Source organism: Oreochromis aureus, linkage group 7 (assembly GCF_013358895.1).
Source record: "Oreochromis aureus strain Israel breed Guangdong linkage group 7, ZZ_aureus, whole genome shotgun sequence".
Lineage (NCBI taxonomy): Eukaryota > Metazoa > Chordata > Actinopteri > Cichliformes > Cichlidae > Oreochromis > Oreochromis aureus.
The window spans coordinates 56,319,974-56,345,059 of record NC_052948.1 but is presented as its reverse complement, the minus strand read 5'-3'; the positions used below and the strand labels follow the sequence as shown (position 1 = coordinate 56,345,059).

Here is a 25,086-nt window from a genome sequence, read left to right as displayed (position 1 = left end):
TACAAATTAAAAAGTTTAAACAGAGCAGTAAAAAGGCAATAATAAATCCTTTCCTGTGGAAGAAGAGTCATGATTCATAAAATACCTCTTTTGTAGATTGGTCAGATGCTGCCAACACCACCCTTGTTTGGGGAACATGCCAGGAAATCCTTGGTTAACGTTTATTCCAATCAACAATCTTAGGAAAATAAATTCAGATAACAGAAAGATAACCTGGGTATGTTGCATGAGCTTCATAGTATAGGGCCCTGGTAGTCCTACCTTGTCCACCACTACAAGCCAGATTCCCAAGTCTTTACTGGTTTGTTGGAGAACTGCTATCACTGACCTTTGGGCCTATTGTTGCTGTTGCTCTCTCTTTGTGTACCTGGTCTGTCACAACTGAACAGAGCGATTCGAGTAGACAAATTAAGAGTTTTTCAGCCCATGTTTTCTATTTGCATGCAACATGTAGCATAGATAACCTATCCAAAAAAAAATAATAACAATAATAATAATAATAATAATAATGATAATAATTAAAAGAAAAAAAAGAAGAAGCTTGAATTCAAATATGAAAACAAAGACACACCACATAATGACAACAGGGACACATTTATACTTAACCTCCATGTTTCTTTTAATTTATTAACTTTTTTAAGAAGGTGCTTGGCACCAAACTGCATTATTCTCATACATTTCAAGAAATACAGCTTTACAGAATACAGTGATATAGAAACAGGAGTGCAGAGGGCTCTGCTTGACTCAGATTGTCAGACGATTGACAGCTTGAGCCTCGACAAGTAGTTCCAACTTCTCTCTATAATCCTCAGTGCATATGAAAATTAAAGCAGATAAATGCTTTCATGGCACAGGTAAGACAGTTATGTTGGATGGTTCCATTTTTTAACTCACAGAAACACTTCTTTCAAGTTACCATATAAATAATCACCACAGTAATTATTGCTGACGCATAAAATGGTAAAATTATAAGTTGTTCCATGTCAAATGTGATGATGATCATAACAGGTTCAATGGGTTTAGACTGGCAACTGGAAAGAACAGCCTATTCGTTTTGGAAGATTTTGAAGTAAAGAAAAAAAAAAAAAAAAAAAAAAAAAAAAAGTGGTTTTCAAATCTTCTCTTGTTCTGCCTTGAGAGACAAAAACAGTTTCAGCCCATGCAGCCCTAAAATAAACGCATACTGAGCTTTAGAGTTTCATAAATCTTATTCTATATGAAAATATAAAGAAGTAAAGCAATAATGCAATATGTATATAAATACACACAATTTGCAAAACCACTTGTGACAGTGTTTCAGTTAAATTATACTTGGAGGATGCTGGTGAGTCCACAACAACAGCTGGATGGGCTTATTTGCACATCATTCAGTTCATGTCATCTTGTAGCAGAGGGTCCCTCTCTTCAGCTGAACTACATTTGATTCCATCCGGTAGGTTGCTTTGGCCAGGTTGATTAGTCTGTGTTAGGAACAAAATAAAAAGGTTATTAGGTGAATAATAAAATCACCCTGTGGTCTAGTCATGGCCAACCTGAAAAGGTTAGAAGTTTGAAGAAATTGTTGATAAATCAATTGGTTGGATGAAAACAAACAAACAAACAAAAACCCATATAAAAGACTTTATAATATCCAGGGGCATTTGAGCAGACACTGTATACATTCAGCCCCAATAACTGGGCAATAAATGACTGCTTAGACTTTTCTGGATAGTCCAAGGCAGCAGTAATATGAAAAAGAGTAGCCACTGCAACTGCAAAGGGTTAAAACCTCGTCTGACAAACACACTGCCATCTATCCATCCATCCAGCTCTCCTCTCCCTTGCCACCTCCTCTAGCTTGGGACAAGCACACTGAGATATTCCGAGGAAACACAAAAAAAAATATATTCTCTCAAGCGTGTCTTGGGTGTCCGCATCTTTATCAGATACTGAAACCACCTCAATTGGCTCCTTTCAATATGGAGATCAGCAGCTCTACTCTGAGCCCCTCCTGGATAGCTCCTCACCCTCTCTCTAAGGGAGAGACCACCCACTCTTCTGAAAAAGCTAATTTGGCAGAAAGCTGCTTGTATCTGCAATCTTGTTTTTTTGTTCACTACCCAGAGCTTGTGACCATAGGTGAGGGTAGGGACGTAGATTGACCAGTAAATTGAGAACTTCGCTGACGTACTGGTACAGTATCCACATCCATGTAGCCGCAGCTACAGTGATGTGGATTATTATTTTGCAAATTGGAAAAGGTCAAACATCAATATAATAGTACTAGTACTGGGAATTAAAACAGTGTTAATGAAACTGAGTGTGGTCACATTTTGCATTTTCCTAATCAAAAATTCCAGGAAAAGATTCAAATAAGTAATGTTAGGAAAAACGTAATATAAATCCTTGATTTTTATTCCTTTCACTTTCATTAAAGTCACTGTAACACTATAATAAAACAAAAATGAAGACATAAAACACATCAAAAAAGCCAATAAATACCTTTATGCTCAATAACATTGTGCCATGTACCTGAACAAACACTGCTAGGAACTCTAAATCCATGTAGACACTATATTCACTAATTACAGATTACTTTGAATCTGCCACCCGGTCGCGTGCAGAGTTTCCAGGCTCCAGCTGCCTATCTGACCCTTTAATTTACAAGCAGGTCATATGTCAATCAGTAGTATCCTTTGCTCTTATTGGCAGTTTCTCCAGCATAAATTTCACCTGTAGTCGCTTTAAGTCATTGAACATCATTCACTTTCGACGATCTCTGTTTACCACAAGTTGCTTCCAATATGTTCGCTGCTTAAGAAAAATCTGTCCCCAGTTTGGGACAGACTGTGGCTGTAGCTGTCTGTAGGAGGTAGAGCAGGTCAGCTGCTGATTGGAAGGTTTGTTCGACCCCTGGTTCCCCCAGTTTGCATGCCAAATATCTTTGGGCAAGATACTAACCCCGACTTCCTATCCAATGCATCCATTGGAGTATACATGCGTATGAATGACAGTTATCTATACTTTCAGTGCTTTCTAACAGTGCTTGTGTGAATGGGTATGTATGGGTGATTGCGGCGTGTTGTATAGAGCACTTTGAATACTCCAAGAGAGTAGAAAAGTGCTATATAAGGCTACGTCCACACTAATGCGTTTTTGTTTGAAAACGCATCATTTTCTCTCTGTTTGAACCACCCGTCCACACTGAGACGGCATTTTCCTCAAGGAAAAACGCAGCGATTTGGAAACGCTCTCGAAAATGCATACATTTCAAAACGGAGCTGTCCTGTCACAGTGTGGACGCTCGAAAACGCAGACTTTCTAAAACGATGACGCATTTTAGTCATGTAATGCAGTCATGCGACCAATTAAAGATAGCGGAGTGCATTATACAGCAGTTGTTTTGATTGCTCTCAATTTTGACAGCCCTAAAAAAGATTAATATCAGTTTGTACATGCTCCAGATATCTTTTTTTCACATTCTTTAATTCTCACTCGCTTTTGTGCATGCGCAGGACTCAAACGTAAGCGTTTTCAGCCATTTCAATGTGCACAACTCTGTGAAAACGACTGAAAACGCTAGTGTGGACCCGGAGCATTTTCAGACGAAAACGCAGTTTTCAAATCTATCCGGGCTAGTGTGGACGAAGCCTAAGAATGTGTCCATTTACCATTCCCAGCTTCCTGATGACCTTAACACCTTCTACTGCAAATTTTAAAGACAACCATTCACACCTCCCATCTGCTCATACCTACAGAAAAAGACTACCTGCAGCCCTTACAACCCTCACACCTCTCTCCTCTGACCCGTTACTTACTAAAGATCTGTGAGGAGGAAGTGTGTTCCTTCTTCCAAAGAAAGAGTTTTAAAGAGTTTAATGACATGCCAATTTTTGGTCCTCATGAACATGCTTAAAACAAGTACAAAGACACAGGTTTCTTTACATCTGTAGTTAGACAAAATGGTTTTTTTCATAATGGTTTTTTTTACCTATTTAAAAAAAAAAAAAAAAAAAAAAAAAAATCCCTTAAACTAGACCCAGGAAGTATTTTACTGATCACAATGCTGTAAAAGCCCAAAAAGGTGATTGTTCATCCATATTGTCATGGTTGAACTGGAATACTAAATACTCTATCAGTTCGAAAACCATAGTTTGACAGTTAGCTTTTCAGTCTAGGCAGAAAATGTGCTTTTATTGCCAAGGTGTTCTAGGTTTTAAAAAACTTTGAACGTAAATGAACAATACATTTATAGGGTACATGTGTTCACCTGCATGTGTGCACCCACCTGAAGTACTGATACTTTTCTTCTTTGTTTCAAGGCCATGTGAGCCTTTTACCGGCTCTTTCTGGGCTGCCTAAAAGATGACCAAATTGCCTTAAAAATCAGCCAATCCGAAAATTGAAATAGAGTAGGTTGCCAACGGGATTTTGATAGTCATTTGGGTTTTGAATATTAGACTGCTAGAGATTGTGTAGAGAGATACTGTAAGGATTCATGCAGGGAGTCATTTGAGGTGATAATTGATTTCACCATGCAATTAATCAAAGGGACATGCAGTTGGTTAATTTAGTCTTTTTAAAATGATCGGATACTTATGAAAATGGACACTGTCAGTTTGTTTACATGGAAGATTATAATTCAATGCAACATAAAATTAGAATAAATAAATAATAACAGTAATAATTTAATGAAAACTATCAAATCAAATCAAGTGCAAAAAAATGTTCAAGATCCAAGTAAAAAAAGTAGGTTGTAAAATCAAAGCCATAGTATTCGCATCAGAGAACCTAAAGCCAACAAATGTTTGAAGAAATTTGGATTGTTAACACCATTATATTCAGTGTGTACTTTCATGCTAATAACAAAAACCTGAAAGCATGAAATCTCTCCAATTTCAGGATATAAACCACACATCTTTTCCCCTCCATTCTAATCAGTCTTTAAAAACTCCATTCCAAAAATGAACTCAGTCACCACAGTTTAAATCAAATAATCATTTGATCTGGCAAAATGATTTAGGTTTGAATGAGTGAAAAGTTTTACACACCCCAACATTCTCAATAAATGTGGAGCTCACTGAAACATTTAAGTTAGACCGCTGCAAAATAAATAAACAAATTAATTAATTAACAAAAAAAAAAAAATAATTAAGTTTGATATTAACAACTGCCACTACTCACTTAATAACTTTACTGAAATCTGAACTTCTCAGCAAGTACACTTCAGCTCAAACAAAAAGGCAAACCACATTTTGGTGTTACATTTTGGGGCCAGTGTTGCTACTACCTTCTTGACTCTCATAAGCCTAGTGACAATTTTCATACCTTAACAAAATGGGAAAACAATTATCTAAACTGTTAAATGTAAAATAAGAAATAAATACATACATACAATATATGAAGAAATTGGGGGGCATGCCATGTCTACATTTAATTGGCAAGCAAAAAATAAAAATTAGCTTAGTATAAACGGCTACAGCTTTATATCTGGCAATACAATACCTACCTTTTCATGTGCGATCAAATCCAAAAAACTACTTGTGTTTTGGATTTGTTTTTTTAATAACCAAAACAAAAGACAATATAACATGATGACTCAACACAAGACTTTTTCCCTTATGCTTACTGACAAGCACTACTGTTTACTGTGCCACACCTAATTAAGTCATAGCTGATATTTTGCATGGCATTAGTTTGAAGATCAACAGAAAGTAATAGTAATAATGTGATGGAGGTTACCACAGTAACATGAATCGATGTTGAGTCAGTCGGGGCGGGGGTGGGGTGGGGGGGTTAGATATCAAGGTAATGATTCTGTCACATGAATGCCAGAAAAGGAGCAGAAGTGAATGCAACTGATCGAGATACTTTATTAATTTACTAATTAATATTAATTACTACCAATTTACTTTTTTCTCTGTTTATTTACTTATTAACTAATTTACAAATTTTAATCCTGAAACTCAGTGAGAGCATCTTCAGGGCTTGCTTTCCTACTCCTTTTCTTTCATCGCTGTAGGGAAGAAAAAAAAAAAAAACATAACAAAATGCAACGTGCAGTTAAACAAGATAACATGCTGGCCTGAATCCTGTGTGGCAGCTTTACCTTCACTTTGTGATACACCACAGTAGCAACGATGATGGTTGCCAGACCAAGCCCTATGAGGATGTACTGTAGGTATTCCAAAACAGTAGGTAGAACAACCAAGTTTGTACGGAATGTATTGACGATGGGGCCATCAATATATCCGTTCTGAAGAGGATAAATAAAACATTTACAACATTTTAATTTAAACAGAGAACCATTTTGTAGAATTTTAATCTGTGAAAAGAATGCAGAAGAATAGATGTAAAGACACTACATCATCTATATCATTAATAACTCACCTCCTCAAACCAGATCATAGGCATCACCACATCAGAAATCTTTCCAGTTTCACTAGAAGGACAAGGACATTCAGCTTTACACTCCAAGGTTACATAGCAAATGGTAAGAAAGGCAGGAAATATCTAAGACCCTTTCATATTTAATGATCACAACATATAAAACAATACATGACAATGTCTCTGGCGTGATAGTGGTTAAGGGAATAGTTTCTTACGTAATTCCTGAGACTTTTTTCATGTAGAGGTTCAGCTGCAGGCGGATGGACACATTCAGAGGGACACCTGTTTGCTGCAAATAGACAACAAAAATATACAGATCTCACACTGGGAATAAAAAAAAGGAGGGAATTACACCTCAAACACCATAAATGTGCTGGAACATTTAAATCTCCAGGTAACAATTAAAGATATGGTCACATAATTTTAACAATAAACTCAAGGAGGAATTGTTCTGTTTGACTGGTTCATCTGAGGGTGGATTCACATAACTGCTGTTCACTTTTAGCTTCATATTATTTATTTCTAATCTCTACAAAATGGCCTCAAGTAATTTTAACTTTAAAAGCTTTGCCAAACTCAATGTGGGTGAGCCTACAAGCCATTTCCAGTACAGGACATTTTGCATAGTAACTTGAAGCTGAAAGGAACCATTTACTTTTTGAACCCACAGAAAATTACATGTAGCCTAGGCACAGACAGCACTTGCTTTACTCTCTACATGAAAAGAAGTGCTTGAAAGGAGAAAACATGGTCTGCTACACTTAAAAAAAAAAAAAAAAAAAATCTATAGATCTATACACACTGAAAAAAAGTCTCCTCACTAAAAGAAGTGTAATACAATTATCTCAAAAGGCTCAGCTGACAGATTGCAGTGATTTGTAGTGAATCAGCTTTGAAAAGCTAAATAAATAAATATATATGGTCCAGCTTTTCTATTACATTTTGTGAGTTAACTAAACTGTCAAAATATTTTAATCTACTGCTATACACAATTTTCTCATCTTTTATTGACATTTTTTCCAAGAGATTTTAGCTCAATGTGTCCATAAAACAAACTACAAAGTTCACTTCCAGACATGTGGCTCTGATAAAAAGTTAATATGGGCTGAAGGCAGGAGAAAGACGACAGCTGAGGATAGACAATAGGAATGCAGCTGTTGGCAGAGCCAACAGAACAGAACAGAAGATCTAAAAGAAAAATGTGCATAATATACATGTATGACAGAAATGAGTGCCATACATTTTATTGTAATGCTAAAGTTATATTTTTTTAAGTCACGTGTCTCATGTAACATTACATTTTCAAAAATACCACACACAAGTTCCCTATCATTTCCTTGATATTTTATGTCAGCACAAACTAAATGTACCAATCTCTTAAGATTCAAATTTCTGGCACTGAGAGAAAGAGAAGAAAACTAAGAGATAAAACCAGTGTCCTCAGTGCCATGTTCAAGAGTCAGGATACAGAGCCATAAAAATCCCAAGCCATCTGATGTTTCTTAATTATTAACTTAAGTGTCAATGTTGCCCTGCTGAAATCCATTGAACATCTTGTGAGCTTTTATCCGGACAGTAAAAACTCTTTCACTATCAATACTGACTTTTTATTGGTATCATAGAACGTTTTTAATAACCCTTTAACTGACAAACAACAGCAGTTATACAGGAATAACCCAATTTCCAATTACCTTATCTTAATGACCGTTATAGAAAAAAAGATTGTATTAGGAATTCAAGAACAAAATGTACCAATTGTAGTGTTTTAGCAAACTCAACATTTAACATTAGCAATAAAGTTTAAAGACAATGTAATTTTTAAAAGTTGATTATAATACCTTAATGCATAAATGACTTTAAATGTAAAAATATGTTGTACATCTTTTCATAATAAATAAAAAAAAATCTAAAATAATCAGAAAATAATAGTCTCTGAAAAAATCTCTTAGCAGCAATAAAAAAGAAAAACACTTTTTTAGAGTGAAAACATGCTTTTTATAGTTAGTTTTATTAAATGTTCATTTGTTTTTATTGTAAAGAATTAAAAGCCATTTTCTAACAATATTATAATAACAATATTTTCTAATAAGGAAGAGTTCAATTATGTTTTTGATTAAAATGTAATCAGCATCAGGAAATGGTGACAAATGCAAATTATCTAATGAATCCATCAAATTGAGTAAAACCTTGCAATTCATGAGAATCACTCAGCAGCACAAAGTGAAAATGATGATATTCAAGCTCTTGCAGACTTCTTTGCCTGTGAATGTACTGTTAATTGTTTTTTCATTAAGATATTTAAATAAATAACTTTTTTTATGTTTATCAAATCACTATCTTTGCTCTTAAATAACATGGGGCCTTAAGTAAAGAGTGACTCTTCACAGGTGCAGTATTGCCTTTCCCAATCTTCTTTAAACCGCAGTTTTAGCTCAGAAGATGGCCTATAACCATCTTTGTTCTTATATAAATTCATCTTTAGATGAAGAAAGTGCCATTTCTTGTTTTCAAAATTTACACTCTTAGTCACAACAACAAACTAAACACTATACTTAATGGAACCCCATGCCGACTGATGTCCCTTTATTATTAACTTGATATCAACGTGGGCTTGATGGAATCGACTGAACAATCTTGTAAGGTTTAATCTATGAAGCAAAAATCATTTCTGTATCAAGTGTGATTTTTTTATTTTATTGAAGCAAAAGATAATATGGAGAAATAATCCAATTTCCAATTACCTTATCACAACCACAGCTATCACTAAAAACACTGCAGGTGATTTTTACACAGGCAGAGTTGCATAAGGAATGACACATGGGAATATCTTTTTAGTCTTATCAGTCATTGGCTTTTTCTGTACTGTAGCACACAGGTTACTGCGTGATTGTACTGTCATAAAACTATATATCAATTTTCCTATTGCTTTACCATCCAGAAAAATAAACATTAACTTTAAACCTCATCCCCTTAGCTTACCTCTTTATCACTGCTATTTTCCATTAGTGATGACTGAATGATTGCAATGTGATAACACTTCTTTTGTACTCAAAGGAAACTAACTTTAAGTGTTTGAGAAAGACTGAGAAGGTGACTAAGACTTAGATCTTTTCTACAATACAAGACCAACAGTTGGATCTACGTAAGTGATTATGGTACGATACAACCTTTAATCAAAATCTTCCACAAATTTGCTATCAGGATGGCCTCTTATAGGTTAAATGTCAAAATGCACCCTACATGTTTCTCTCTGTGCCATAAAACTTGACGATGACAAATAAAAAGGTCTATGATATGCAAGAGTCCAGCTACACTCGTGATCACAGCAGGTTTCAAGGACAACGGGGCTGACTTCTAACATCCTTGCAAAAATATTGCAGACTAATGACATTCATTTTAAATATAAGCCAGTTTACAAAATGTTACACACTTTTCATTGATCACAAATGCACTTTCACTTGCGAGTCTTGCAAGTTTGTCTGTTCCAAAATAAAATCAAATTTAAAAAAGAGTTGCAGTTTAAGTTTGAGTCTTCACAGTAACATGAAAGCATAAATTAAGTAATACGATTTCTAATAAGCAATGGGACGAGATGTGTTTTTAAAAAAAAACAAACAAACAAAAAAAGCCCACAAATAATTACTGCATTCAGTTTCAGTAGAAAATTGCTTATGTGCTTATGCTAACCTATGAGCTTTGAATCAAAATTATGATGACCAACTGTACACACAGTGTAGAGTTTTAATTACAGTTTACCATCTTTTTAAATGTCTACTTTTAAAACCCTATTTTGTCAACAGCAATTCACATTTTTTATTTATTTTTTTATTAAGATGTATTTTTAAACCATTTTACAATTATTAATTATTATATATCCTGTCCATATATGTAGCTATGTGTGAGTGCTGTGTGTGCTGTGTACTCACTGGGTGAATGTCTATGAAGAGGCCGTGCTTCTCCTCACTGGGATTAAGACCCTGCACGTAGTCCAGCAGCACAGGATCAGCATTAAAGAAGTGAGGATGAGAGATGAAAACTGGAGAGTCTAAAATATTCAAAGAATGGCAACATTAATCAACTGGACCATTGAAAAAAATCTATCAAGTACACTCACAACTCATGGCTTGTTGGCAATCCCTGCCATATCTCTAAGATCACATTGGTTTAAGTTAAGGATGTTTTCACACCTGTGGTGTTGTTTAGCCTGTTTAAATCAAACTGATTTGTTTGCCACTTGGTGTGGTTTGAACATGTGAACACAGCAATCGCAATGAAAAAAAAAAAAAAAAAAAAAAAGGTTGCTTTTGGGGTTTTCTTTGTTTTCTTTGTATTATTGTGGAGTCTTTACCTTACAATATGAAGCGCTTTGAGGGAAAAGTAAATGAACAATAGGTGTGAAAATACCCTAAATCCATTTAAAATTTATATTTCAGCAACGTTAGCCAAAGGGACAATAATTTTTGGAAACTTATGAGGTTTTTAGGCATTTTCATGCAATGCCTAACCTTGCATGAAAATGCTAGAAATTGCTCCAATTGCTGAGAACCACCGGCAAAAGCCAGCTCACATGGTTCTAACACTGTTTCGAAGCTCAACAGAGCGATTAGCTTTAGCCCCTTTTCCATTAGTGCCTGCTCTTATCGACTGTTTTCCACTCCAATCGAGTGCCATCGAATGTGCGTGGCCATCATCATAGCAACGCAGCTGAGTGTCCCATGATATAATGAGTATGTGACATGAAGGCTACAACAAAGGTGGATGTCGAGGCAACTATATACCTGCTGCTAGATCAGATTCGGGGACCACAGTGTTGTTTTTGGTAGCCACTTCCCTTGTTGCCTCGGGTTTCAAAATTGGCAGTTTTTATTTTCGTGGACAAAAATAAAATTTCGTGTTCTGTGTACACACAAGACAACTTTTTAAAATTCCATCTTTAAGAATTTTATTACCAAGAGCCTGTGAAAAAAAATAAAGAAATAACATAAATTGTTCCAGAAATGTCTTTAGACGAATCTACGAAAAATTCCAAAAAGTCTAGCATTTTGTCAGTGCATAGTTTTGTGCCATCAAGGTGATTCAAAAAGTGGTATTAACTGAAAAGTTAATAAGCCTTGGCATACCAACTTGTGTGTAGTGAGTTCTTATAAAGATGTTAGGAAACTGGACAGGCAGAGGACCAAATAAGAATAAAAAATAATCAGGGTTTAAAAACAAAACAAACAAACAAAAAAAAACAAAAAAAAAAAAAACAAAACAAAGAACGACTCGACAGCAGACAATCATTATCTAAAAGTCATGCCCTTATGACATAGGAAAAAAAAAAATCCAGCAGAGACCTTAGATGGGACCTGAGAAATACATCTGTACCATGAGCTAACTGAAAATCAGTGGCAACAGGTTTCATGGAGTGATTAATCTAAATTTGGGATTTCAACACCCCAAACTTCCAACACTATTGTACTAATTTCGTATTTTTCATTTTTCAAAATATAAAGAAATGGGTAGTGGCTCAAGACTTTTACACAGTCAAAGTCTGTTAGCCATTTTAAGACCTTTCTAATAACCTCTGGGAATGCTATGATGGAATTAATATTTATTTCTCCTACACTGATCATCATTACTCACTGTGGCGGCATGTGCTAACATTGAGGAGTCCAGACTGTCTACAGGGGCAGAAGCCTTCATTGGGAGCATAATCTGTCCCATTGGCAAAAAGGGTCTTGGGTGCAACATATCGATATAGAGGGATCCCGTACATCTCTCCAGGACGCTGATAAACCAGCTCCATAGACCTGGAGAAACAATGGGTAAGTATATGAAGGAATAATGGGAGAGGCAGAATTGAGAAAAAGTACAATTCTGCAAAGCATTTTACCTGCAGGCGTCAGGGCTGTAGAAAGGCAAAGTGCTCTCTTTTGTCATGAAAGGAGGCCACATCTGCCCAGCTGTTCCATTGATCATGTTAGACTGAGCAGTCCTCCAGTACGGCAGCTGTCACCAAAGAGAAAGAGGCCAGTTACAGTGTGAAAAATAAAATGGTGTGAGGTGAAGACAAAAAACAGCAACAAAACACAATCTGCTGGCATCATACCTCTGTCAGACCATTCCAAGAGTCCACTCTGTGGACTTTTCTAATGTCATCTTTTCCAGTAAAGACAGTGAACAGGCCAGTGTTGGAGTTGTTGAACTAAAGAAAGCATAAAAGGCAGACACCTTTCTTTACCTGCTCAAAGAAATTTCATGCCAAAGACAAAACTGTTCTTTAAACTGAAACTATTATGCTCATAGTAATCAGATAGATAGAGAGCATAACGAAGCATTTCTAATAGTTACCTCTGAAAAGAGGCCAAATTTTCCTGATGTGGGAATCATTCCTGGCAGGTATTGATTTAGAAAATCCACTAGTCCACTGTCATAACCCCACATAAGCTCCCCTACAGGCTTGGTCAGGAAGGCACCTTCTTTAAAAGTTTTAAAGGTTGCACTCATCATGAGGCGCAGCACGTAGGGCAAGTTTTCCATCATCACTGATGCACCCTAAAATTACAGAAGCCACAGGCAGTGAAAAAGCAGAAAACTGAGGAAATTATTGAACCAAACAATAAGAAGTGAGGAGGTGGCAACAATGTCTTACCAACACCAACATGTTTGGAATTGTGACAACATCAGACTCGTTTCCAGCAGACATGGAGGGCTCGAAGTGGTACTGTCTGTATTCCCTGTAGGACACTGTACCATTGGGATGGAACGTAATGTTTTCCTTCTGACACTGCTTTCTGGAAGAAAGGTAATATGTCGACTCAAAACCTGTGCTTCAAGTCCACCTCTGTACACACATCTTAAGGGTTAATGGATTCAGTTATAGACCTCAAAACATCAGACACAGAAAAGACAACAAACCATAAAAAATAAAAAGCTCTTCTGGTGTCTCTGTCTTGTTGCAGCTAAATCATTTTAATTTATTTCTGGAATGTCCTGAAAATTGTTTTCAATAGAAGAGTCTGAAGTGGTCTACCATTTGCAACCTCTCTCCTTTAAATAAGAATCACATCCTTCCAGAATGTTTTTTCCCCCCATTCAAATCCCAAGAGGTGCACAAAAGGTGAACACATGCTCTTGTGGACATGACCAAAAATATTGGACTGAAACATGCTCACTGTCATATTACAATATGTAAAAACAGTTTAGCCATATATTTAAAAAAAAAATGTATGATTCTTAAACACCTTTTGGATAGATATAAATTGTAGCTCATGCTTATAACGCTTGTTTAAAAAAATTTTTTAATTAGTTTTCACTTTTACGTTCGCTAGCTGGATAGGTTCAGAAGAAAAAAAATAAAGTTTTGGTTAAATTGGGTAAGGCTTCAGTTTAACGTTATCTGTTATACTGATGAATGGCATTCAATGAGATCTGTAGGTGGCAATAGTTGCAATTAACATCTAACCACCGATTCCTCAACCAGTTTCTTAAAGGCAAACAGGAGCAAAAATTGAGTATTTAAGATGAAGTTGTAAAAGAGATCCTGCTGCAATTTAAAACAAAAAATGTGGGGGTTTTTATTGTAGCAAGGGATGTAAACTCCTAGAACAGTAATAAGTCTATCGAAAGCAATTAAACAGTCATTATTATTGACATTAATAATAAATTTCTTTTGCTGGTGTCTTTCAAAAACACTCAAAGTCCACTTACTGCACATAATTAACAATATCATAAATTAGCAAAATAGCTAGAAAGATTTAAAATCCAGAAATAATGCACAAAACATAAACAGCTGGAGCACTGATTTTAACTGAGTCTAGTTTCATAATAACCTGTACAACATACACCTCCAACCCAGCATTATCTAGCCACCCTACACTATGCTATCATGGTCACTTAGCTCCAGTTTACCAATGAAGTTTCTTCCAGTAAAATGGACCTTTAATTCTTTTACATTTTTTAAAAACAGAAGTTTTCTGGGACATACAGAGTATTATACCATTCATAAAATTTCTAATTTATTAATATTATTATTAATTTTATCTAACTTTACTACAAAAAATAAGTACATTTGGAGTTTCACTGTAGCAAACTTTATTGAAGTTTAAGTATCTAACAATTAAAAGTTTTTAACTGATAGTTAAGGTTGTCCTCAGGAGTTAAATTGTGTACCTGTAAACATAAGGTCCTCTCTGCTCCACCATCGGCTTTTCTCCCTTCAGTATCTCAGCAGGATTGAGGACATTGAAGAAGTAGACCGACATAAAGAACGGCACAGGGATGTCTTTCCACATGGTGTATGTGAGATCATTCTTTGGATCAATTACTGTGTTCTGATGTGAAAGGGAGGGGAAAAAACAAAAGCAAAAGAATGAGCATTTTCTGGTTGGTTGGTTTTTATACATTTCCACAAACTAATAGAGAAAAAAAAAAAATCTGAATTCAAAGTGACACCTTCAAATTGCTTTTTTCTTATTTTATTTACCTAAAAGGTCCCAAATCCAGAGATTGTGGTTCATCATCTTAAAAGTTAAAAAACATTACATTTCATTATAATTTTACTCAATTATTTAAATTTAGGTTTTGTTGTTATAGTCACAAATGTTCAAATATGATATGATATGAACCTATTCCTTTTAAGAATACTTCTTCGTGCTGCTTCTTATGTAATTACTGAATTGAGTACGTTGAGTGATTAGTTAGAAAGTAAAAACACTATGTAACTGTATGCTTTTTGGACTTCTATAAGTGAAAAATGAAAATAAAATAATTGAATACATCCAGTCTTTGAAAATGCAGTACAGTTCAAACACCTGGTATGTAGAAATGCGTTATTTCTCACCATGTTTATATGTTTTGTAGCCTCATATTTAGCTCAAACAGGGTAGGATGACAGCGGTCTGCATGTGCCCTAACTGCAAAAGTCATTTACCTTAGTTTGCAACTTACAGAGTTAGCTGCTAACGGGCAAAAGCAGCACTGTGAATCGACAACAGAAGCAAAGCAAACTAAGGAAGTAGGCAATACTTTTGCACGTATTTTTCCCTATTCTGCACATTTAAATAATAATATTACTGGTATCGTTGTACCGGGATATATTGAGTGAAAAGAAAGTTGAAGAACCTCTGTTGTGATTTTTAATATGGAAATAAATGACATTACCAATAATAGTTTAGTTAGTTAATCAAATCATTTTACTAACATTGGGCATGCTTGGCTCTTTAAAAGCCTCAGAAAGTTTTTCCGGAGCTATTAGCATTGTTACTTAATCTGACTACATATATTTAGTGATTAGCTTATCTGCACGCGCCTGTTATCATTTACTGGTTAACTCTCGAGGCTCTTTGAAGTACTTGAGTCCTCGAGTACGATTAAAGGTGAATCTTGCTTGACTCAGCACATTAAAGCACAGGTTTAAAACATGCTAACTATCCGTGTCAGGACGTTTCTTACCTTTACTATTTGATCGTCGATGACTAATGGTACCACAAAACACATAATTGTGCCGAAAACCACCATCAGCACACCTGCCACTATGAATCCAATAGCGACTTTAGGTCGTTTAATTGCCATATTGACAGGCTATCAGTGAGTCTTCGTAGCTTTGTTTTGTCCGTGTTCTCACTTTTTGTCGGTAAAGATAAACGGAGTCAGCTTAATGACTCCACCAGAGTCTCGGCATGAAACAAAACTTATAATTAAACGTATATTTCCCCTGAGATCTCTGCGGGTCGCTCATCTCTCTGATCGATATTGTTGTGACCTGCTTTTTATTGTCGCTGAATTGCACAGTTTGACACGCCTACCGAGGATTCTGGGAAATGGAGTTCCCGCTCTCTATATCAGGTTGGGAAAGAACGCCTTAATTTTTCCAGATATGGCTTGCGATTCTTTACGTGTATTTTTATGTCTGGGTTTCCATAGAAATGAAAGCCATAACTAAAAGTTTAAGTAACTGCCAGATCTTTCAAGATGTCTCCCAAGTGGCAAGAGCTTTTGGTATGCTGTAAGCTTAGTGTATGCTTACATTCACTTTAGTATTAAAGGAGGAAAATAAGAAAGAGCTCAGAAATGAGCAGAGCTGCTGTAACAGTCTGCCACACACGAGGCGCGCCGGAAGTAACCATATTATTGTATCATTCAAGTACAATTTCAAAGACAGTCTGTGGTTACATACTTTTATTCAGATTTATTTGATATTCTTCAAGGAAAAATATTTTGCCACCTTTCATCTATAATTCTACTTTAATTTTAAAAGTTTAATATTCAGATCAAGTATTGCATTTGAGGATGTTTTTTTTAATTAACCGAACTCAGGACCTTCCTGCTGTGAGGCAACGGGGTGCTATGGCTTATGGCGGTCTGATCCTGAATATTAAGCAGCGTCGGGCCTGGACAGCACATGGATGGGATACCGCCCGGGAATACCAGATGCTGTTTTTATGTGTTAGGCTGGCAACCTGTGCAGAGTGTACCCTGCTTCTCGCCCTATGGAAGCTGGGACAGGCTCTAGCCACCCTGCGACCCTGACCTGAGTTGGATAAGCAGAAGAGAATGGATGAATTGATAGTCCATAAAAGCTCACATGAGGTTCAATCTCCTGCCAAAAAGATTTCTGCCTCATTTAGATAAAGCAGTGGGTCCAGATATAAGAACGTGTTTGAAGCAGCTTTTAAGAACACTTAAGAGCCTCCTTTTTTAGATTGCAGATGTTTTACTGGAAATATCATTCCATCTAGATAAGATAAGACTTTATTGATCCCACGGCGGGGAAATTTGTGCGCTACCTCAGCTCAGGTACAAATAGCAGGAGAAAAATATAAAAATACTAATAAAATAAAAACAAATACAAAATAAGGAGGATAATACACTATATACAACGGTAGCATACACAGTATGGGATTATGGATAGAGGGTTGTGGAAATATGCAAGACATAAATTTAACTCTTCTACTGCTACTATTACTATGTAAGTAATAGATATCTATAAGTATCTATAAGTATAGACATGTACACAGACACACACATGTACACACTAAATATACATATGTATACATATACATACACATATACCTGCACATATATGTATCTAAAATAGATAACTGTAGTCTGGACATGTGAACATTCAGCTAACAGATCATAAGTCAGTGCCATGATGTCTGCAACCTTCATGCTTGGAAAAATTGGTTCATCATTGGTGAAACATTGGTATTTTATTTTTTTGTTAAATAAAATTTTAATAGGAGTAAACAGACTTTATATGCAAATACCTGACACAATAAATATGTAGTCAAAGACAAGTGCTCTTTTTAGATAATAGATAAGCTATTTAAACACTCCATATACAATAAGATGGTTGCTATACCTGCAAATGTCAACCTGAATGAGTCTAAATCTTTTGTGAAGAAACTTTGCCTTTATGCAAAATAAAGAAAAACAAGAACTTATATTCGCTTAAGCAAAAGAAAAAAGACAAAGAAATTAAAATGGAACAGGAAATAAAAAGAACACCCTGATTATAAAACTCTGAAGTATTATAACAATAATACTTACCTTCACAACTTGGCTGCTTATTACTGTTGGTCCCACAATTACAGAAATTGCCCCAAAAATCAAAGTCAGACTGCCTGCCACTATAAATCCAAAAGCTACTTTGGATTTATTGATGGCCATGGTTGCTTCTTAGCAATGATCAGTGGTGTCTGATAATAAAAGAAGACACTGTTTTGCTCTTCTTGCTTCTGAGTCTGCAACCCAACAGGCTGAATGAGTGTGTGGTGTTTTAAAGCCAAGCCACTGGTAGTGATGTATTCAAAGGAAATAGCAGTTGAGTGAACAGCTTGAGTTTATTCTCCGCAGACCCCACCCCTCCTTGTATATGCACATCTTCACTACTTTCAGAGCACTACAAAAAATATATGGAAAAAAATGCAAAAAATACCGTGCATCCCAAAAGTATTGACAGCCCTTCACATTCCACATTTTTCCATGTTGCAGCCTTGTTCCAAAATAGTTTAAATCCATTCCACCTCAAAATTCTACAAGCAATACCCTACCCTAGTGACAAATGAAAAAAGCTGACGCTTGTAATTCTTGCAAATTTATTAAAAAGAAAAGAAAATATAACATGTTAAATGGACTGGTTCCTATATACACTTTACTATGATATCTGAGCACTCAAAATGCTTTATACAACTTGCCTCATACATACTTTTTTTCTATGTGTTTTCTACATAAGTTCTTTCTATCTAACATTCACACACATTCATACGCTGGTGAACACATGGGAGAGCAATTTGGGGTTAGTATGTTGCCCAAGGATATTAGACTGGAGCAACCAGGTATTGACCTCATCTGCCTCCTGAGCTACAGCCACCCCTAACATGTACATAAGTATTCACAGCCTAGGCTCAATGCTAGCACCTTTGGCAGCAATTACAGCAACAAGTATTTTTTGAGTATGATGCTACAAGTTTGGCACACCTATTTTGGGGCAGTTTCTCACACTCTTTTTTGTAGAACTTGTCAAACAAGCTCCATCAAGTTGGATGGAGAGCATTGGTTTTCAGATCTCTCCAGATATGTTAAATCAGGTTCAAGTCTAGCCTCTGGCTTGGCCACTCAAGGACATTCACAGAGTGGTCCCAAAGCCACTCCTTTGTTATCTTGGCTATGTGCTTAGGATCATTGTCCTGTTGGAATATAACCCTTCTCCTTAGTCCAAGGTCCAAAGCACTCTGGAGCAAGTTGTATCAAGCATAATGCTATACATTGCTGCATTTATCTTTCCCCTCATCATTCCTGCTGCTGAAAAACATTCCCAAGGCAAAATGTTGCTGTGCTTGGTTTCCTTCAGGCATGACGTTTGGTATTCAGGTCAAAGAGTTCAATGTTTGATTCATCAGACCAGAGAATTTTGTTTCTTATGTCTGAGAGCCTTTCAGGTTCCTTTAGGCAAACTCCAGGCAGGGTGTCATGTGCCTTGTAATTCAGTTCAATTAAATTTTACTTACATAGCACCAAATCACAATAACACTCACCTCAAGGTGCTTTTACTGATGAGTTACATTATCCGTTGATGGATAACGTAAAATGATGTGCTAATTGGGACCCTCAATGTTGCAGAATTTTTTCTGTACCCTTCCCCAGATCTGTGCCTTGATACAAACCTGTCTTGGACATCCACAGGCAGTTCTTTGGGCTTCATGGCTTGGTTTGTCCTTTAACATGCACTGTCATCTGATGGACCTTATATAGACCAGTTTATGCCTTTCCAAATTATGTCCAGTCAACTGAAATTACCAGAGATGGACTCCAATCAAGTTGTAGAAACATCTGACAGATGATTAGTGGAATCAGGATGCACCTGAGCTTAATTCTTAGTATCATGGAAAAGGCTGTGAATACTTATGTACATATTAGAATAGTTTTTTGGTTTGTTTATTAAATAAACATATTTATTAAATGAAACATATTTATTACATGAATTTTTAAGCAAACATTTTCACATTGTCACTACGGCGTAGTGTGTCTAATATTTTAAGGTTACAATTAATTTAATCAATTTTGGAATAACGCTGTACAAAATGTGGAACAAGTGAAGTGCTGTGAATACTTTCCGGATGCACTGTATATAAAAGATACATAGTCATCAGTTTTTGGTTCCTGAAGTCCATTTGTCAAGCTCAAGTTGACTGTTATTGCTCTTGCCATGCTGGTGTTTTTAGAATGGAGATGAAGAGCAGTCAGACTGTGAAACTGATACTGCTTATGTTATCACAAGCTTGTCAATCTCATTATTAGGTATAGTCTGTTTTATCTTCTTTTCTGACTCTGATGGGGGACACTAATTTACAAAATATACATCATGTTGTATTCAATAACACTTGAGAATAATAATTGGGACATAACAGAAAAATGTTTAATGTTAAAGATGCAACTTTTTTTTTTTTTTTACTTGATGTTCTTGAGTCTAGGAAATGACTAAAGACCTCACATTTTACAAATGGATAGTTCAGGGTTGTTTCACCAGATTTCTTGTGGAAAACATGAGGAACTTCCATCATTTCATTTTCTTTATCCAACTCAGGGTCACAGGGTGGCTGGAACCTATCCCAGCTACCATAGGGCGATAGGCAGGATACACCCTGGACAGGTTGTCAGTCTGTCACAGGGCTATCAGGAACTTTAAAAAATAAATAAATAAAACAATTGGTATGGGAAAGGGAAATGGAAGTAATTAAAGATTGAGGAAGACATTTAAACAGGATGCAAAACCCATTGCAGAGGTATTACAAAAGATCGTGCTCAAATACTGAAATGAAATGTCACAAATACGCATGACAAACAGGATAGAAGTTATTACCTAAGTTATTGTTTAAGGGCTTCTTATATTAAGAAGTCACTTAAACAATTAATTCTTATATTATTGAGGATGTGGAGGTGTCTTTTAAGGTCACTTCTGAATAGGCAGTACTTGTATGTGGAAATGTTCTTTAAGAGGAGGAAACAGGATTGGGCAGTGTTTCTGAGATTACAGCTATTGTTCAAAACTAACTATCCTGTTATTTTTCTGTTGATACAGTGTTTAAAAGATACAAGGTCACTTCTGAGAGTACATTTCCAGTTTGGAAGACCTAGTTAAAATAAAAAGGATAAGAAAAAGCTCTATTACTTTTTGCTTGCCATTATAATTAAAGTTGCCTCACTTTAGAATCTGATATTCTTTTTCCAAAATATATTTCATTTCAACAAAATAATTTATACAATTTCTTGATACAGACAGAAAGACAGGTTACATGGCATCAACACATGACATTACTGGTCTTGTTCAAAGACCAGTAATGTCATGTGGCTGCAAAAATTATAACAATATTATAATATACTACTACTACTGCTGATAATAATAATAGTAATAATAATAATAATATACACCTCAAGTGTAAATAAATTTGTTTACATTCATGAAACATTGTCAGTTAATGAAGCACCTGTACTTAAATTTATGTATTTCTTTTAATTGAGTCTCTTTAACATTGTATTTGTTGTCTGATGTAAAAGTGCTGTGTTATTTGTTGATAAACAGGTGCAACTCTTACTTCATTTTCTTAAAGACAAACAGCTAGATTTAGTTGGAAACAGTTGAATGACTGCCTACACTCTGAGGCAGTCGTACAACTGTTGACTGCCACAGAGGCCCTGAAGGATTAAAGTGTGTCTCCCTGACCCCTTATTTGACATTTGATCGCGCTCAAAGATAACTGAATCTCACCTTTATTTTACCTAAAGCACAATAATATTTTACCACTGCACCATCATTTACAACACAGAGTATGAATGGCCTGAGATGTGCTATAAAAAATTGTGCAGTTTTAAAAATCTCACTTTTTTCACATTAATCGTACTGTAAATACATGTGTGTTCCGATTTACAGCTCACACTGACTTTAAAAAGGCAGATCACACTGCACTGCAATGTCAGGATATGAAACATTTCAGTTGTGATATTCAATGCTGTACATCCATTTTTTTTATGGATTTGGTAAATTTGGATGATAAAGAAGTTCTTTCTTCCTGAGAAGACACATGATGTCTTCATACATAATGAAGGGAAAAAAGGCCAGATAGCCACAGACCACGACAGCTCCTCATCTGACTATGCTGTGAAATCTGTTGTCCTCATTTAACATTTCACAAGCAGGAATTGTATTCTTGCCTCATTCCTCACTAAACTTACTAAACTAAGCGTTTCCTCACATGCCTTCCATCCCAAATGCTGATGGTGTCTTTTAATAGAAGGAAGTTTAGAAAAAGATGCTTTGAGCTTCCCTAAAACATCATGTGTTTGCAATGTGATTTGTGTGTATTGCTGCCGTAACCATTATGGCTAATATCTGTCATTATAATGTTTTCTTTTTTCTCATGTTGCTCAGTTTTTGATAGCCACAGTTTTTGATATTTCACAGCTTTGGCCTTGTGTTTAAATGCACATATTCTGATCATGTACGAATCACATGGCACATGAAGTGTGTTTAAAGATTAAAATCCTGATTTTACAAATACATTGAATTTGTGGAAAAAAGAAAAAAAAAACAGTGTAACTGGATGTTTTGAAAACACTTAACACCAACCTACCTATGAATCATCATCAAGCACACAAAAAGGCACCTAACTCATGGAATGAAGCAGTATTGTGTCTATGCATAACAGATGACCAATTTGAAAGTTTGAAACTTGAGCTCTCTATAATTAGGAGCCTGTCACAAAAACATAATTTGTTCCCACTTTTTTATTTGACAGGCATAAAATGATATTTTTTAACCAACAAGGTGATTCCCAAAGAGTGGCTTATTTATGCTTTCATCACTTTTACTTTCCAGTGCTGTCAAGTTCATTACTGACATCACTAGTCTAGTCCAATCATCTTTCTGCCTGCCTTCTGAAAGAGTTATGCCACTGCCCTTGCCTCCATGTCTTCCCAGCACTTCACTCTGGTATCTGCTTCTCCCTCCTTCTCACTGGGCTGACCCTACAATCTTTAGGCTGCCAACATTTCTCCTAGCCCATGCTCTAAAATCCATCAAGCTAAAGACATCAGTTTAGTTTGCCTCCTGCTGCCTTCTTCCTAATCCTTCAAATGCCAATTTAGCAGCTGTGCTGAAGTCATCCGATCCTCAACTGTCCATCAACAAGTTTCTCATTGCTTTTGGAATTTTTCAAGACATAACCTGCTTGGTTTATCCTGGACACAGGCAAGAGTTAGATTCTTATTCAGTGCTTATCGGGGATATCCAGCCGAAATACAGCAAAAATTTGTTTTATCAGTATCGCAAAGCTTACTCCAGTAAAACTACATTTCCCAGTTAAACCCTTGAAATAAATGGTCCATCCTGGCCCCTGCTCTACACATGGCATAATTGGGCACCCTGCTTTGTTGTGTCCTAGACAGCGTTTTGAATCTTCAGCTCTGTTCAATCCATCTGCCCCCCCTCTGCTTCCATCTCCATCTGCTCTTGCTGATCATCTTGGGCAGCTGGTATTCCTGTTTAACAACAAGCGGCTTTGCAATAATTTATCTATCTCTAAATGGTAGCTGCTTTCACTGTTATGTCACCTGAATTTCACTATCCATGTAAATCAAATCAAATCAAAATCAAATCACTTTTATTGTCATATTCCCCGAGGTTGCTCCTTCATCTCTCTAACCCCAACCTTGATGAAATGCTGAAGAGGCAATTCATCCATTTGATTCAGCTGTTTTGGAGTAATGCTGCACCTAAAAGCTGCAGGACAGTAGCTCTTGACGACTGGAGTTGTGAACCCTTGGTCTATGATAAACTACCACACCCTTACCAGTACCTTTTTTAAGTCATATGGCCATAATCATATGTTAGCATGTATTCAGAGAGTTTATAGATTTTCAAATCTCTGCTTTTTCCTTTGAAACTAAAAGCTCTGTTTTCGTATACAGGGAGTGCAGAATTATTAGGCAAATGAGTATTTTGTCCACATCATCCTCTTCATGCATGTTGTCTTACTCCAAGCTGTATAGGCTCGAAAGCCTACTACCAATTAAGCATATTAGGTGATGTGCATCTCTGTAATGAGAAGGGGTGTGGTCTAATGACATCAACACCCTATATCAGGTGTGCATAATTATTAGGCAACTTCCTTTCCTTTGGCAAAATGGGTCAAAAGAAGGACTTGACAGGCTCGGAAAAGTCAAAAATAGTGAGATATCTTGCAGAGGGATGCAGCAGTCTTAAAATTGCAAAGCTTCTGAAGCGTGATCATCGAACAATCAAGCGTTTATTCAAAATAGTCAACAGGGTCGCAAGAAGCGTGTGGAAAAACCAAGGCGCAAAATAACTGCCCATGAACTGAGAAAAGTCAAGCGTGCAGCTGCCAAGATGCCACTTGCCACCAGTTTGGCCATATTTCAGAGCTGCAACATCACTGGAGTGCCCAAAAGCACAAGGTGTGCAATACTCAGAGACATGGCCAAGGTAAGAAAGGCTGAAAGACGCGACCACCACTGAACAAGACACACAAGCTGAAACGTCAAGACTGGGCCAAGAAATATCTCAAGACTGATTTTTCTAAGGTTTTATGGACTGATGAAATGAGAGTGAGTCTTGATGGGCCAGATGGATGGGCCCGTGGCTGGATTGGTAAAGGGCAGAGAGCTCCAGTCCGACTCAGACGCCAGCAAGGTGGAGGTGGAGTACTGGTTTGGGCTGGTATCATCAAAGATGAGCTTGTGGGGCCTTTTTCGGGTTGAGGATGGAGTCAAGCTCAACTCCCAGTCCTACTGCCAGTTTCTGGAAGACACCTTCTTCAAGCAGTGGTACAGGAAGAAGTCTGCATCCTTCAAGAAAAACATGATTTTCATGCAGGACAATGCTCCATCACACGCGTCCAAGTACTCCACAGCGTGGCTGGCAAGAAAGGGTATAAAAGAAGAAAAACTAATGACATGGCCTCCTTGTTCACCTGATCTGAACCCCATTGAGAACCTGTGGTCCATCATCAAATGTGAGATTTACAAGGAGGAAAACAGTACACCTCTCTGAACAGTGTCTGGGAGGCTGTGGTTGCTGCTGCACGCAATGTTGATGGTGAACAGATCAAAACACTGACAGAATCCATGGATGGCAGGCTTTTGAGTGTCCTTGCAAAGAAAGGTGGCTATATTGGTCGCTGATTTGTTTTTGTTTTGTTTTTGAATGTCAGAAAT

General features: G+C 36.5%; 1 protein-coding gene across 4 annotated transcripts; it reads right to left on the bottom strand.

The window, feature by feature from the left end:
• Positions 1–1,062: 1,062 nt before the first annotated feature.
• Positions 1,063–18,118, bottom strand: scarb1 (scavenger receptor class B, member 1). 4 transcript variants are annotated; one of them, XM_031751328.2, is made up of 13 exons: positions 15,805–16,150; positions 14,524–14,684; positions 13,004–13,145; positions 12,703–12,906; positions 12,461–12,556; positions 12,245–12,360; positions 11,995–12,161; positions 10,296–10,414; positions 6,585–6,658; positions 6,370–6,421; positions 6,089–6,235; positions 4,268–4,337; positions 1,063–1,460 (listed from the first exon to the last, which is right to left on the bottom strand). In XM_031751328.2, the coding sequence occupies exons 1-13, from the start codon at positions 15,922–15,924 to the stop codon at positions 1,456–1,458; spliced, it is 1,473 nt and encodes a 490-aa protein (XP_031607188.1). In that variant the 5' UTR covers positions 15,925–16,150; the 3' UTR covers positions 1,063–1,455. The 4 variants fall into 4 exon arrangements, with proteins under 4 accessions (XP_031607188.1, XP_031607187.1, XP_031607186.1 ...); XM_031751327.2 differs by lacking the exons at positions 4,268–4,337; positions 15,805–16,150 and adding an exon at positions 17,905–18,118; XM_031751326.2 differs by lacking the exon at positions 4,268–4,337.
• Positions 18,119–25,086: the final 6,968 nt, after the last annotated feature.

What these genes read in the sequence shown, in the direction of transcription:
- scarb1 (XM_031751327.2), bottom strand. Translation starts at nt 18,024, where the DNA reads ATGGCCATCAATAAATCCAAAGTAGCTTTTGGATTTATAGTGGCAGGC. An exon ending in TGTTAGCACATGCCGCCACA is followed by an intron (nt 10,415 to 11,994) that starts GTGAGTAATGAT and finishes TGAATATTTTAG; the next exon opens with ACTCTCCAGTTTTCATCTCT. An exon ending in AAAAAAGTCTCAGGAATTAC is followed by an intron (nt 6,422 to 6,584) that starts GTAAGAAACTAT and finishes TTGTCCTTCTAG; the next exon opens with TGAAACTGGAAAGATTTCTG.